Here is a 15,905-nt window from a genome sequence, read left to right on the forward strand (position 1 = left end):
CATATCACATTCATAACATAAGTTATCTTTACCCATTGAAAAGTTATCTTGAGATTTACTAGGATGAACTTATAAATGTCTCAATAGATTCTTTATTTTATAATCACCATCGCAAATATGCGTGGATTTTAAATTAGAATCTATCATTTATATTGTCATGATTAGTCTTCAATTATAGTAAATATAATATAATAAATAAAATATAGTAAAATATACCTGAAGATCTTTAACATCATCATCACCACCTTGACAAATCTATTCTTTACCCATGCTTGTACAATTATAAATTAAAGATCAAGAAAAAGAACCACAATCCATTCTGAGATTGAATCTTTCAACATCCTGAATATGAAGTTGTACAGGAGAAAGTTTAAGATGAAAAGGAATTTGATTTGTGGGATGACTTCGAAAGATTTTGAAAAAAATAGAAAATCATCGTGCTGATAATGTGTTATAAAATAAAAAGAGACAGAGAGAATAAAGAACAAAGAAAATACGAAAGCAATAAAAAAATGTACTTTATTGACCAAAGGGATGATTTACAATACTTCATCAGAGTCTCTGTTTGTAGATATCTAATTCTAATAACTATTAAAATTTAAAGTATATTAAAACATTATCTTAATCATGATAAGCGAATACTTAATAAAATATTTATAACACTCTTGAATTTTACAAAAATGCTTTTTGACAAAAAAAAATTTTATAAACGCAGAAATTAAAAAAATACTTTTTAACCCAAAAATACTTTTGGGATAAGATTATTACTAAACAAGATACTTTTCAAATTTTCCAAAAAAATACTTTTAGAAAAAAAATATTTTGTAAAAGCAAAAGTTAAAAATTAACTAACTCAAAAATATTTTAAACCTAAAAACACTTTAAAAGAATAATGCTACGTAATTATTAATTAATTTTGAAGAGCGTGGATATGGTGGAGAAAATCATTTGAAAATTAAATTTGATATTGTTATCATATTCGTAAAAGTCATAAGTTGTTTTTTTTTTTTTTTTTGGTGTTCGGATAGTGCAAAGATCAAATTGGAGTAGCTTAAGGAAATGATATTTATGAAAATTTTCTGGGGAAAAGAACACTGTTCACTTTGAGGAACACCGATTACAGACAATACATAGGTAACCCTAAAGCGATTTTCCATTGTTGTTATTAATATTTGATTGGATTATACCATTTCAGAATCTGAACACTCAACTCTCTAAATTTTATTTGCTTAGAAGCAACTTGCATCTGCAGCCTGATGACTCTCTGATCGCCCCATCAACTGCAACTCTTTTTTAGCATAAATCTCCAATAAAAAATCCCTACGCATCTGAGCCTTACCCCCACCACTGCTACCGCTAGGCGCCATGGTTGACTTCTTAGCCACTGCTGTACTGCTTCTATTCACTGCTGAAGTTGACAAACCATTGCACACAGATTGATTTGATGTCGAAACGATTGAAGATATGGGTCTTGCAGCCACGTTAAAAACCGATGGTGATAAAGCCCATATTTGAGGCGATGATGGCTGTTGGTTACCTAGTCGCCCATTAGCAGCGCCCGTTGCGGTGGTCTGTGGGATCATCCAAAACGCATTTGCTGGTATCATCATTCCAGTATTTCCAACCACCCACACTGGCACCAGTCCTTGCGGAGTAACTGGAGCCAGCCCTGAAGCTTGCGTCACTAAGTGTTGTTGATTTGAAATTGCAAATGGATTCCCATCATTTCTATCGCAAAATTCGCTTTTCGTCGGACGCTTCCTTTTTTTTTAGCACCACCGTCGTCGTCTATTTGGTTATTATTGTTTTTGTTATTGGAAGCGTTTGAGCCCGACGTTGTGGGAATCTTGAGGGTACCACCGACTGAGACAGCGATGGCAGGAACGGTGCCGGTACCGGTAGTTTCTGATAGCTTGTTCAGCATGTTCAAGGAGCCATCTAATGGTTTCTCCATCAGATTTATGGCCGAGTTCACGAGTCAGCTGGAAGATCCTGGCGGCGAAAGTGGCGGGTATTCGAATTCTTCGACCGCGGCCCTCGACTTTTGTATGACGGTCCTTGGTGGAGGAGCGTTTAACAGTGGGTAGAGGCCGCATGGAAACAGGGACCACCCCGATAAGCGGCAGAGGGTGGGAGTCTATTGGCTCTTCTTTAAATAGCATAATCTGAAACGCTGAGTTTTCACAAATTTTCTCGGTGGCAGCGTTAGGTTCTCCAGCACTGGTGCTAAGATCAGAGGTGCCTCCGTCGTCGTCAAGATCCATTTCCTGAAACTGTGTGAGTGTTACCTTCTAGGCAGGAAATCAAAGGGAAAATATTTGTTGCTTTTTTGTTTGTACATGGAAATTGAGAAGAGGTCAGATCCAACTCAGAGCATTATTATTTATAAAGGGAAAATGAAATGAATAGAATAAAATAAAATAACGTATAACACAACAAAGACAATCTATACACTGTTCTCCTCTTTCTGGGTTTCAGTTTCAGGGGTACAGAAACCAACGGTAGTGATTGCAATAAAGTGACAGGTGTTGGACCCCCAATTCATGACCACTGTGATGATCAGCTGGTTCCAAGCACAGGGATAGGGATAGGTGGTCTCTACCCTCAACCAATAGAATTGGGAGTGGTGTCAGAGATTTGTGTTTGTGGGTTAAAAAATTGATTTAATTGGCCAAAGCTGCCTATGTAAGGTGGTTCAAGGACTACCCACTCAAGATAAAAATTCCCCGTCCTTACCGCCACTATAAGAAAGCTTATTAGGATTAACCAAGAATTAATAGAACTCAAACTCCAAAATCATGCACTAATTAGTTTTGTTTTGGATTTTAATGGATTCATAAAACTTTAATAGACTTGGTTTTAATGGGGTGGGGTGGTAAGATTAAAAAACTATGATGATAAAGATTAATTATGAATTCGGAGCTAGTTAAAGTATCAATGTGGAGAATGATTTTGTATTGATTAAAAATGTACTGAATCAAATTTTTTTTAAAATTTTTAATAATTTTTAAATCGAACTCATTAGACTTATCAAACCAATAAATTGATGATTTGGTTGGTTAAACCACTAGTCTGATTCTAAAATATTGTTATTATGTTAAATTATGTTAATAAATTATTGATGTGATATTTTAAAATAAACAAATACTAACTTGATAAGCATGTAACAAAAAAAAGATGATGTCATAATGAATGTAAATTTATTATTTTTTAATTGTTGCAATATTTTGAAATAAATAAATACTCATTTAGTATTCATATAATAAAAAAATGATGCTTTAATGAAACTAAATTTAATAGAAAAATTTTAACAATATTAACACCTGGACTTGCTTTTTTAAAATCCAAAAAGTAAAGGAATTAAATTCTTTGAAATAAAAGTAGAGAATTAAATTCCAAATGTACGAAGGGTATAAGAACCTACAACATATTAACCTAATTATTATGGTAGTGAGATATAGTGATGAAATTAAAATCATTAATGCATTGTGTTTGGATTTAAAAGTAGCTATCGAGGTCTTGATACTATTAGTTAAAGCTAACATCTTGGTGATTTGGCACCTAAATTCTAAATTCGAGTCTCATTATGTGCATTTGAGGTGTGCGAGGGTCTAGAATCCAAAATGTTTGGGTTTGCCATTAATAGATTTTTGTTCAGTTCTTTATTTGTTGTGCTTTGTAGTTACTTTTTTTTTTTGCTCTAAAAAACAGCTGACATTCATTAAATAAAATGGTCAAAAACAGACAACACTAAACACACCAAAAGTAACTGAAAAGAAAAAAAGAAAAGTTAAAGACACACAAAACAAAGAAGCTAAAGCACATAGAGAACCCAAAAACTAGAAGAAGAAAATCAAACACATCCAACCCTAAAACACCAAAACAAACACCAACTAAATCGTTCCTCTTCTCCCCAAGACCCAGTGAAAGTCGAGAGAAAAGAAAAACCAGCTTTGAAGAAACCAAAATGGAGATTCCAAAAACTTCAAAGCTCATAAACACCGGCGGTTCTAGACCAACCAATCCTCCGCTACCAGAATTTCAACAGAAGTTGGCACCTCTTCAACCCAGAAGCATGGTGAAACCCGCTGTCGCCCTTCTAATGCTAAAGTATGAACCGCCCGATTCGCACCTCTCGGAATAAATTGGTAAAACACCTTATCCAGTTGCCTCTCAAGCCTTCGAATATTCTGAGAGATTGGCCTTAGAATAGATCTATCTTCCTTATATAGTGTTAATTTCTTAATGATCGTAAGGGAGTCTCTTTCCAAAATAACCATCTGAAAACCCATCTCAATCGCAAAAAGGATCGCGCGTTCACAGGTCCTGGCTTTCGCAATAAACGCATCAGCAATTCCTTCATAGGGTTAAGTACATGCACCCATAATTAAACTGAGTTCATTACGAGCAAGAACAACCACAGTAGAGGTAAAAGAATCGATTTGAAAAATTGCATCAAAGTTAAGCTTAACAAACCCAACTTTTGGGGGTTGCCACAACACAGACGCACTATGCGTTGACTTGACCCCTGAACTAAAACACAAGTTCAACTCATAAACATAACCTTGTACAAAAACCTCGAGATCTAGCGGAGAAAACTTTAGGCCTTCATGAACCACTTGATTACGTTTAAACTAACAGGACCATAAAGAAATAACCAACAACTTTCTAGTATTTTCATCTACTGATAAAAACATGTTTACTAACTGGGTTTTTCCATCCAAGGTATTGGTGTTGCAATAAAAAAAAAGATTCAAAGACTGCCACAGTTGTCGCAAAACACTGCAGAACCACAGTAAGTGACCAGAATCCTCCGACACCTCTTGACATAGAGGGTAAACATCATCAACGTGTAATCTGCGTTTGTTTAAATTACCATAATGGGGCACATAGTCTTTGATAAGACGCAAAAAATGAATCTTTAGTTTAGAAGGAATCTGTAAGTCCCAAAGCAATTTGTAGAACTTTTTGTAATTGGCTGTAAGGTCTTGATTACATTCAGAATGTTGCCTTGTTGTTGTAAGTAAGACCCGATACCCACTCTTCACCGAATAGTCTCTCGTAGCCTCGTGATGCTACACTAACGTATCCTGATCTCCAAAGTTTGCAAGGGGAATGTTTAGAATGCAAGTAGCCTGCACTTGATCAACAATCTGACCAAGGACTTCCTTATTTTAGGTACCCAAGTTGGCATCAAATAATTGATTAACAATAGTCCAATTAATATTGATGTCCTGAACTAAAATTCTACTATTACCAGGTCCAGGCAGCCAAGGGTCATTCCATATATTTACAGCCACACCACTACCGATACGCCAAATCACACCTTCTGAAATCAGCTCTCAAGCACTGTACAAACTTCTCTAGGTAAATGAGGGGTAATAACCAATTCTAGCTGACAAAATATCAGAAAAAGGATAATAACGAGCTTTAAATACTTTAGCAAAAAGACAATCGGGCTGCGATAACAACCGCCATACTTGCTTAGCTAACAGTGCTTTGTTGAACAAAAAGAGATCCCGAAAACCCATCCCGCCTTTAGTTTTGGGTGCACAAAAATCGCTCCAAACACTCCAATAAATTTCCCTGGCCGATTTGTTATTAGACCACCAAAACTTATTCAAAATTAACTCTAACTTTTGACAAGGTTTTCGGTAATGCAAAACATTGCATAACATACATTGGGATTGCTTGGAAAACCACTTTAATGAACACCTCCTTACCTCCCATCGAAATATACTAAAGGCTCCAGTTTTCAATCCTCTGTCTGAATCTATCCACAAAATTGGCAAAAGCCCATCTCTTATTTCTCCCAACCATCATTGGAAGACCCAAGTATTTCTCCGAATTTGTATCCACCCGAACTTTCAAAATGTTGGTAATCGCATCCCTCACATTTTGACTCACATTCGCCCGATAATAGATAAACGATTTGTCGAAATTAACCTATTGCCCTGAGATTAGTTCATATTCGTTTATAATATTAGGAACTACATGTGCCCCATCCACCGAGGCATCACCAAAGAGGATGTAATCATCGACAAACAACAAATGATTAATCGTGAGGTTATCCCTTCCAATTGGTGCACCTAGCATGGTTCTTTTCATTTTAGCCTCGTTCAGCAATAAAGAGAGCCCTTTAGCGTTGATTAAAAAGAGGTAATGACTAAGCGGGTCGCCTTGTCTCAATCCCTTTGAAGGGGAGAAACAATCACTAATGTTGTCGTTGATACCTATCATATATGAAACCGAAGAAACACATCGCATAATGAGGACAACCCAATCAGAATGGAAACCTAATTTCAGCATCATTCCCGCTAGGAAATCCCATTCAACTCGATCGTATGCCTTACTCATATAGGAAATCCCATTCAACTCGATCGTATGCCTTACTCATATCGAGTTTTAGCGCAAAATAACCTCTTTTGCACTTCTTTTTCATTTTAAGAGAGTGTAAAACCTCATAAGCAATTAAGGTATTGTCCGATATGTGTCTCCCTGGGATATAAGCCCATTGGGCTTCATCAATACATACCTCCAGCATGGCACTCATCCTATTCACCAAAACTTTCGAGATGATCTTATAAATCACATTACATAAACTTATAGGTCAAAACTGAGACAAGTTCTTTGGTTTTCCGACTTTAGGGATTAAAACTATATGCGTTTTATTGATTTCACCCATATCAAACTCTCCCAACAAAGCATACAAATAGTACTGAGAAATATTAACTCCCATGATATGCCAGTACTTTTGAAAAAACATAGCTGGAAAACCATCTTTACCTGGAGACTTTAGAGGTGCCATAGTCTTTACGATATGCCAAATTTCATCCTCTGTAAACGGCTAGAGCAACTCATCATTCATGCTTGCAGAAATTCTTTGCTCAACCAAACCAAGCAGTCTGTCATCATCTCCAGCTGCTGAAGCAATGAAAATATTACCAAAATACTTTAAAGCGACATGCAACAAGTCCTCTATTTGTGAAACCCACCGACCGTTTTCATCTTCTAACCCCACAATCCTATTGCGATAATAACGAGAGGTGCCCATTTTGTGAAAGAAGCTAGTATTTTTGTCCCCATTTTGAAGCCAATTCACCTGCGCACGTTGGGCCCAAAAAATCTCCTCTTCGTCGACTTCCAAATTCAATCCTAACTACACCTCCATAATTTCTGACAAAACTGTATCAAAAGGTTCCTGAGCATAGAGATAAACCAGCCGTTTCTCCAAAGCCATTTTATGATACTTTTGATTATGAATTTTTGAACGGCTCTATAAATAAAAATGTTTCCCCGCTGCAGCTAGCTTATCAAAGACACTAGACAAAGAATCTGCCCAGGCATGTCTAACAATATCTTCAAAAGATTGGTCAAGGCACCATTTTGCTTCAAATCGAAAAGGCTTGACCCCCATAAATGTACCACATTTCAGATTGTCAATCGTATTCATAAGGATTGGACAATGGTCCGAGAATGAGTGACCTAGGTGCGTAAGAGAGTAGTTTGGAAAAAGAGACATCCAACTCAGACTCGCAGTACCCCGATCAAGCCTCTATGGGATGTTAGTAGACCGAAAACGTCCTCTTTCCCAAGTGAACCATCGACCAACAAACCCTAAATCAATAAAACTACATTACTCTAAGATATTTTTAAAATTGCCCATTTGTCGCTCAGACCGTAGATGACCCCCTTTTTTCTCAAATGAACTTGAAATCTCATTGAAGTCACCCATCACTAGCCAGGGTGTAGTTTGGTCAGTACCCAGTTGGTGAAGAAGCTCTCATGACTTCCATCGAAATCGCTCATCCGGATTTCCATAAAAACCCGTGAATCTCCAAGTGTCACCATTTTCATAATCGTGGATGTCAACATCCACATGGAACTGTGAGTAACTCCGAAGAGAAACCAACGAACTACCTGTCCAACCCAGAGATAATCATCATTTTGACCCAATAGCACCAATATCAATACCGTTAATAAAACCACACTTCAATCTAACCGATTCCATCTTTTTAGCAGATAATTTTGTTTTCATTAAAAATAAAATTCGGGGATTAATGGCCCGTAATTTATTCCGGAGCCTATTAACGTCCGTGATCTCCCCAAACCACGGACATTCCAGCTAAGGATCTTTATTGTGGTCGGTTGCTCTGACCTGCAGAGCTAGCCGATATATCAACAGAGTCATTACCCTGTAAATGCATGGAAATGTTTGCAATCCTTTGGCGTTTCTTGCCTTCCACTGAAATTAGCGGATCACTTTCATCATCTGTTGGGAGTTTCATAGCCTTGGTCCCACAAATGGCCCGACCAGTATCCGTAGTCAGCAGATTCGACCCATAGCAACCCTTAGAATTAGCATTCTAGAACCGTATCCAAGGGGAACCAAATTAGGATTTGGATAGTCTTCAGACGATTCCCTCCCCCAATTATGCTCAAATACCTTATCATCATCAGAATTATTTCCTCGAAAATTTCTTTCCTTATTCAACTCACTCCAATCTGAACCATCTGCGTCCCGCAACCACTTGTTAGCCGAGACTGATCGTCGTCGTGCCACCGCCCTTAAGGTAATATCCCATCTAAAAACAATTTTAGAAGATTCAATACTGGTGCGAAACGGGCAAAAACTTTCACCATGCCCCAGTTTGCCACAAATAAAGCAAAACAGGCTAAGCTTTTCGTACTGAAATCTGGCATAGATAACTCTATCAGTTCCAATAAGAATTTTTTTTTCTTTTTTTTTTTGTTTTAAAGGCTTTGACACTTCCAAACGAGCCTTAATATGCATATAGGTGTGAAATCCCCTTGACGAAAATGACGTATCATAGTCCAGAAACTGACCTAAAAAATTCCCAAACTGCTCAGCCATACTAACCGTCATTAAACCCGGAGGAAGATCATGAATCTGAACCCAGAAATCAGCCAGATTTAAGGGGACTAACAAAGGATTCTCTCCCGATTGAATCCTATGAAGCAAGAGTAAATGGTTATTAAAAAACCAAGGTATGCCCAGAAGCACCCTTTGGATATCCACCTCGTGGAAGAACTGAAAGAGGAACCGTTTGCCCCCCAAATCTGAAATACGAATACCTTTGATAGGGTGCTAGAGATCCGCCAAAGTATTTCGAAGTGAAGGGAAATGAACGACGCTATCAGTTAAATAGCGACCCACCAGACAAAGGGAATAAACATGATCAACAATCCCTGCGTCCTCCTAGAAAGCCTCCTCTTCCTCATTAAGCAAATTCAAATTAGCCAATGCTTCTTCCATAACCAATATGAGAAAACCGAAAAAACCTTAAGAAAAATCAGAAACCCGTGTCAAAAGACAAACGAAACCTTCGTGTCAAAAGACAGGCGTTTTTTTGCTTTGTAGTTACTTGAATTTGTATTTTTACTTTATTTATACTAGTAAAAGTTTACAAAAAAAACATTAAATTTTAAAAAGTACATAAAATCTAGAAAAACAATAGTATTATTTGAGGTTATTTTATCTTTTTATATAAAATTTAAAAAAATATATCTATATTATTATTTAAGAATTTAATTGAATTTGTGTCATTTATCAATCAAATCTCAACTCAGTTGTGAAATTATCAAAAACTTATTATTATTTACAAAACAATAATATTATTTTGAGAGTATTTTTATCTTTTTATTTAAAATTTTGAAAAACACATACATTTTGAAATTTGAACCCCAAATAATATGACTTTACAATTTCAACCAAAATTATTTTTAATTTTTTATAAATTTATTCATCCCATAATCTAATTGAATAAAGCTACCTGAAATGTGAAAATATCCTTCCTCTTAGATTACATTTTTTTTTCCCACCAGAATTTAAGAGGCCATCGTACTGCAACTTAAGTATCAGTGAAAAAGAACTAAAAATGAAGTATATATTTGTGAGATATCATCTAAGGAGATAGGAAAGCCTAATTCATTTGTTTGAAGGAATGGTCTTTATTTTAAATGTTTTTGTCTTTGAATATATATAAATTGTGTAATCAAATTGTTACCGACTGCATACATCAAACATGTTGATTATATAGACTCAGAGAAGCTCAGTTAATGTGACATCCACTTGCATTATAATGGAGCAGTTGGAGTTTTTTTTTTTTTTCTTGTCAGTAAAGATTCGCATTTGATTTTACACAGGATTTGGTAAACCAAAAGAGGAAATCAAAGGGAATAAAGAATAAGATTGGAAGGTATGGGTTATCCTGCTCTTCAACTAAAATCGAATTTGGTCCCCCTGCCTCTGACTATACTTTTGATAATGTGACCATCAAATTATGTTTAGGTTTGGGACAAGTAAATAAACTACTATCTAAATACGTTTAGGCCGTCCAAATACTGAAATTTTCTTGAAAAATGACAAACCCCCATGGGCCATGAGACATGAGCCGGAGCAAGGCCTTGACCGTGCCTTTAATTGTGTGCTTAATGCGGCATCAACCTTCAACCCGAATCTAGAAGTTGGATGGCACCTTGGGCATGCAGCACCATTTGTATGAATGTAAATAAAATCTTATTAAATCTTCAAGAACTTGCCAACTACTCTGTTTTAACACAACTGGCTTACATAACTTATTAGAAGCTAGGGTGGGAAAAACGAGAATAAGCTGAGAAAACGGATTTACTGCTAAATGAACATTTTTTTTCTTTAACATACACATGGAGATAACGCATCTTAGCACAAGCCAAAGCCGCCTTCCTCTCGGTTCTTCAATGTCCGTTAGCAAGGGATCCATTCTCACAGACAGTATAGTCCCCATCCTTCTTTGAATAGAATCTCCGGTACATAGAATCAACTTCGGTGAGGTAGTATGTTCCTGGAGACAAAAGGCCGCAGTCCTTGCTCGTCACAAAATCCTTGGCTCCATATCTATGCTCCATTAGCTTCATTGTCTGAACAAACTTCTCAGGAGGGAACTGCATGAGAAAACCTCTATTACTATCTTTTTCAATACCATTTAGTATTCTACTGTTGTATGTCTCTATCTTTGTAGATATCCAGAAAAGTACATGATATCTGACAAACTTGTAATTTACCTCATGCCTCCACTTCAATTTCCCAGCAACATTCATTACCGTTGCAATGTTTGATAGGCAAAAGGGATGTTGACCTTCATGGAGTCGCAATGAAAACATTGTAGAAGTCAGACCACTTCCATACGAGAACAATATTACCCGCTTTCCAGCCTGCAACATTATTAAATATGTCAGATTTTAAAGGGAAAATGAGCAGATACAGAAGACTTGTCATATTTGGAAAAAGATAAACAACTACCAATTCACTATGTTTGTTGTGAATAAGGGATGCGAATGCAGCATAAAGAGATGCGGTATACATATTGCCAACTTGCTTTGGTATCAAGGTGGTTGGTTGCACCTTTGCATCATAAAGGGACTTTGAAACTTGTTGGGATACCTGCAAATGCATGGTTATAAGCGGCATAAGTAAGAAGTATGAAACAAAGAATTTCAACCATCTATCTATCATGAAAACAAAGAATTTCAACCATCTATCTATCATGAAAGTCTGCACTATCAAATCTTTGAACTGTTTTCAGTTGTGACTAATCTTGATGAACCAAACTAATAAGAATATATTAAACCAGTTGTCCTCACAAAATACACTGATAGTTCAAGTATACCAAAGGAAATAGACCAGATGGCTTAATATAGCTTGTTTTTTGTTCCAAAAATTAGTCAGAAACTATTGAGTTCAAAATAGACCTTCTCAAGATCCCTGCTCTGGTAGCTTTCATCACCAGTCAAATTTGAAAATGGACTCAATTTTCCTTTAGCAATGTCATCAACAGAACTGCAATATCATGTAAACCAGGAAAATGATCAGAATGTGATGAGTCAATCAATAAAATCTCTAAGGGTATCAAGGAAAGTGAAAACCTGGCATTACTCATTGAAGTCATTGAACAACAAACGAGCAAAGCTTTTCTGCACAAGCTGCAACCATTCAAATAGGAAAAAAAGAACTTAGAGAAAGTCCAAAATTCATGAGATTATTTGAAAGAAAGTTCATTGATTTATCCATGACAGCTAAAATTAGCTACCTTGTTATATGGAGAATGGAAAACAATGTGGTCAGCATCAGAAATGGAAAATTGTTTGCCCTCTAGTTTCTCATACCTGCAGCCAAAGATAGATGAATAAGCAGAGCTTAAATAGTCTAAATTTCATATTTGTAAAGGAAAAAAATGCTCCAATTACTTCTGCAGCGACTTACTTGTAACAGAAATACTTATAGCAAGTATCAAGAGCCATGCGATAGCACGTTTGAGAAAGTTTCCCATCAACAACCTACGGATGCATGTCAATAGATAGAACCATTACCCAAATAGGAACTTATAGTGAACAAAAAATGAACTTTAGGTGATTGATATGAGAGTTAAAGGTTTTCTAATGCTATCATACTAAATCCTATTGACTAAAGTGGCATAAACAATATATTCCATAAAAGCAGCAAAACTTTTAAGAGGCAAATTGGTTGCTTACAGGATATTCACTAGCAAGGTTGGGTTTGTAAAAGTCATAGGCATGAGACATATGACTGCCCCTAAATTTGCTTTCAAAAACAATAGGAGCATCAGGCCCTATTAGCATAGCAATTGCAGCTGCTCCTCCAGTTGGCCGAGCAGGTCCTTCTGCATAGACCTGAAAAACAGAACCCCCGGTAAGAAACCAAATAAAGGTAGAGCTTATATAACCAATGAATATGTCTCCATTGTTTATTTATAGTTAAATGTACAGAAATGACTAAAAATAAAAATATCTTACTAATATAAAAGTACAAGCTCAAGAGCAAAATAATGTACATTTGGCCCCTAAAGTGTGCAACAATCATAAGAACAATGTATGAAATTACAGCCCCTTTGGTCCAAAACCAAAACCATGTTGAGTAGTATTTCAAAAAAAAAAGTTATTATTTTATTCGAGACTCGAGTGGGAAAAAGTGAAGGAAATTTTGCAGCCACTTAACATTATTTATAAAGTAACAGTTTAGGAAATGAGCATACCGCACTGTCAGTACAAACAAGAAGACCATATCGTCCATCCCATGAACTACTTTCCACCCAATTGACACAGTTGAATAGAGCTGCAGTCCCTCCATAACAAGCATTCGTTGAGTCCACCCCTTCAATGTCAGTGTTACCACATTTCTGTTTGTTTAACATGAGAAAAGAGCGCATTAGTCAGATAGATTTTCTTTTACCAATCTAGGAGGAAAAAAGATGAAACTATCCTGGAGAAGCGGATTATGATGCTTGGACAGAGTACCTCAAAGATTTGCATTAGGAAAGTCTTAATGGACTTGCTCTTGTCTATCACAGTCTCACTCCCAACTTCGAAACGGCCAATTTGCTTAGGGTCAATCGTATACTTTTCAAGGAGTGAAGTAACAGCAGTCAAACTGCAAATCAAAAACCAAGTTTTACAAAATAAGTGTTCATTTGAGTCATAAAATATACTGAGCGATGCTAATAGAATATGAGAAGTGGATATAAAAGTTAGGAATCAAAACCTCATTGAGATAACATCTTCGACCTCGGTACAAAAGGCCATGCAATCTTGTCCAAGTCCAATGGTGTATTTTCCTTTGCTTGCACCATCACGAGTCTCCAATGCTTCCTGTTTTGTAGTCCAATGGTTATTATTTCCAAAACTAATTTTCAAATAAAAAGGCCATCATTCTACTAATCATTAGAAGAGGTACCACAAAGATACCAACCAAGACAAGTATTTGATACCAGATGATCATAAAAGTAGATTTGAGTGAGGTCCAAAAAAATCCCAATTAACACTAACTGTGGTCCAGGTAAAACCAAAGCTAGTAAAATATTCACAACAAACAATGAGGTAGCAAACAATATACATTTTAACTGTATTTAGATTTCACAAAAACTCAGATATATGTATATGTATATATATATGTATGACCCCATTAACTCGTAAACATAATCACACCCAGAAATATCACATATGAGAAAACTATGAAATCAACTTTTTCATATATACTTTTTTTTTAAAAAGAAAGAAAATTTGCAAGCAATTAGAATTCCTCTCTATCAGTCAAATTTCCCTCAGCTTAAGCAAAATATATATATAATCCTTATTCAGAAGCTCTATTTACTCTCCATTACATAATCTAAGAATCCATCCTTCACCCTTTTTCTCATTTGTCTCAACAACCAAAGAACAAAAAGGAAAACCAAAAACACAGAATTTAAAATTAAAGAAAAATAAAAAGAGAAAGAAATAGAAGAGATTATGCCACCTGTTGAACACAGGTAGGAGGGAAGTAGATTTCCATAGCTAGAACTCCCACATTCTTTGCCATTCTCACTCCAAAGTAAACAGAGAACCGCTATGTCAACAATACAAAAAGGAAGTCTTCTTCTTTATTGATTGAAAAAAATCTATTCTTTTTCTCTTTCTGATGAGTTGATATTGATCCAGCAAGTATCGGCAGAGAATCGATGGTGAGGATGGCATGTGTGAGTGCTTTGGTTTTCATTATTTATAGGCAAATGCAAACTTCATTGATTCGTGCTCCTTTCGATGGCTATTTAGTATTTACCCTCTTTTTTTCACTTATTTACGATTTGCCATCATGTCAGGCTGGATTTTGGTATCCTTTTCCTTTTTAAGCTTTTCAATTCTTCTTTTGTATTTTTTTTGAAAATATGAGATTAAAAACATAATTTTTTATCTATCATCTTATGCAAATTACACATAGATTTTATCATCTTACTCGAATATATTTCAATTATTAATGAAACTAAAAATATATTTGTTATTTATTTTTTATTAAAAAAAGAGTTTGATATCAAATTCAAGACCCAATCTCAATAAAAAATTTATCATTAAAATTTGAAATAATTAATATTTACTCTGACAGTAATGCTGTTTTAATATCTTGCACCAATTTTATTGGTTCACTTTTTTTTTTCGGAGAATAAACCAAATTCTAGTACACAAAAGGAAAACAAAATCCAAACTGGATTAGTTGGTTGACCGGTAGGTTGTCAGTTATTCCTTCAAAGAGGAGCCGCTGAATATTTTTATATGATATACATTAAAAATAACATATATATAAACATAAAATAAATAGTATTTTAGACATAATTATAAATTATAAACACGATTTTGATGTTGAATTTCTCAAAAATGTGGGTATTAAAAAAATACAAGATTAGGTCATTTTTTTGAAAAATTATGAGAATAAGTTGATTCTACGAAACGTTTCCAGTTGGAAGCGTTTTTAATTGATTTACAGAAAAGCGCATCTAGTTAGAAGCATTTTCAGCATATTTACCGGAAAACGCTTCCAGCTAGAAACATTTTTTGCCACATAAGTTGAAAACGCTTCCAATTAGAAGCGTTTTCCTTTTTTTTTTATGGTTAGAGTTTAGTGTTTTTAAAGTAGGGTTAAGGTAAGGTTAAGGTTTTGTAATTTTTTATATTTTTAAAATTTAGGTTGTTACAGGTCAATTTTGGGCTGTTTATAAACTACTCAGGCCCAAATACATTACAATTAAACCTAACTACTCATTTATAGCCCAATCCCTAAACCCACAAACCCAACATGACCCATTTACACTAAAATCCAAATACCCAAAGCCCGTCAAACCCAAATATCACCAGCCCAATACCCGATTAAACTAAAGTAACCCAACATAAAAAAACAAAAAAATAAAAATAAGAAACCCTAGCTCCATACTCTGCCACGCACGCCTCTGCAGCACCATACCCTGGTGCCCCAGCCCTCCATGCCACCATGCCGGCCACCATCCCTGCACACAGTAAGGAGAAAGGACAGAAAGTAATAGAAAATAAAATTGTAAGGCTATAAGAGCCATGAAATCAAA

General features: G+C 35.6%; 1 protein-coding gene, 3 long non-coding RNA genes and 1 pseudogene across 4 annotated transcripts; 2 read left to right on the forward strand and 3 right to left on the reverse strand.

Annotated features, from left to right (window-relative positions):
• Window positions 1-1,046: 1,046 nt before the first annotated feature.
• LOC107926929 (transcription factor TCP19-like) lies at window positions 1,047-2,414 on the reverse strand (annotated as a pseudogene).
• Window positions 2,415-3,605: 1,191 nt separating this feature from the next.
• On the forward strand, window positions 3,606-5,004 carry LOC107926918 (uncharacterized). The gene is made up of 2 exons (XR_001692342.2): window positions 3,606-4,148; window positions 4,726-5,004. It is a non-coding gene; the product is annotated as an uncharacterized lncRNA (long non-coding RNA).
• A 2,661-nt stretch (window positions 5,005-7,665) lies between these two features.
• LOC121204647 (uncharacterized) lies at window positions 7,666-8,326 on the reverse strand. Its single transcript, XR_005899844.1, has 2 exons — window positions 8,195-8,326; window positions 7,666-7,920 (listed from the first exon to the last, which is right to left on the reverse strand). It is a non-coding gene; the product is annotated as an uncharacterized lncRNA (long non-coding RNA).
• On the forward strand, window positions 8,203-10,585 carry LOC121204646 (uncharacterized). Its single transcript, XR_005899843.1, has 2 exons — window positions 8,203-8,573; window positions 10,168-10,585. It is a non-coding gene; the product is annotated as an uncharacterized lncRNA (long non-coding RNA).
• Window positions 10,518-14,536, reverse strand: LOC107926921 (hydroxymethylglutaryl-CoA synthase). The gene is made up of 12 exons (XM_016857866.2): window positions 14,312-14,536; window positions 13,559-13,665; window positions 13,315-13,447; window positions 13,053-13,196; window positions 12,532-12,690; window positions 12,263-12,336; window positions 12,090-12,165; window positions 11,936-11,982; window positions 11,752-11,839; window positions 11,303-11,443; window positions 11,065-11,214; window positions 10,518-10,944 (listed from the first exon to the last, which is right to left on the reverse strand). The coding sequence occupies exons 1-12, from the start codon at window positions 14,372-14,374 to the stop codon at window positions 10,738-10,740; spliced, it is 1,389 nt and encodes a 462-aa protein (XP_016713355.1). The 5' UTR covers window positions 14,375-14,536; the 3' UTR covers window positions 10,518-10,737.
• Between the last annotated feature and the right edge of the window lie 1,369 nt (window positions 14,537-15,905).

The sequence above is a fragment of the Gossypium hirsutum genome, chromosome A08 (genome assembly GCF_007990345.1).
Source record: "Gossypium hirsutum isolate 1008001.06 chromosome A08, Gossypium_hirsutum_v2.1, whole genome shotgun sequence".
Lineage (NCBI taxonomy): Eukaryota > Viridiplantae > Streptophyta > Magnoliopsida > Malvales > Malvaceae > Gossypium > Gossypium hirsutum.

Excerpts from the sequence above, each read along its gene's own strand:
- LOC107926921 (XM_016857866.2), bottom strand. The coding sequence starts at position 14,374 with ATGGCAAAGAATGTGGGAGTTCTAGCTATGGAAATCTACTTCCCTCCT. Across the intron at positions 13,448-13,558 it reads GAAGATGTTATCTCAATGAG|TTTGACTGCTGTTACTTCAC; the intron begins GTTTTGATTCCT and ends TTTGATTTGCAG. Across the intron at positions 12,337-12,531 it reads ACCTTGCTAGTGAATATCCT|GTTGTTGATGGGAAACTTTC; the intron begins GTAAGCAACCAA and ends ATGCATCCGTAG.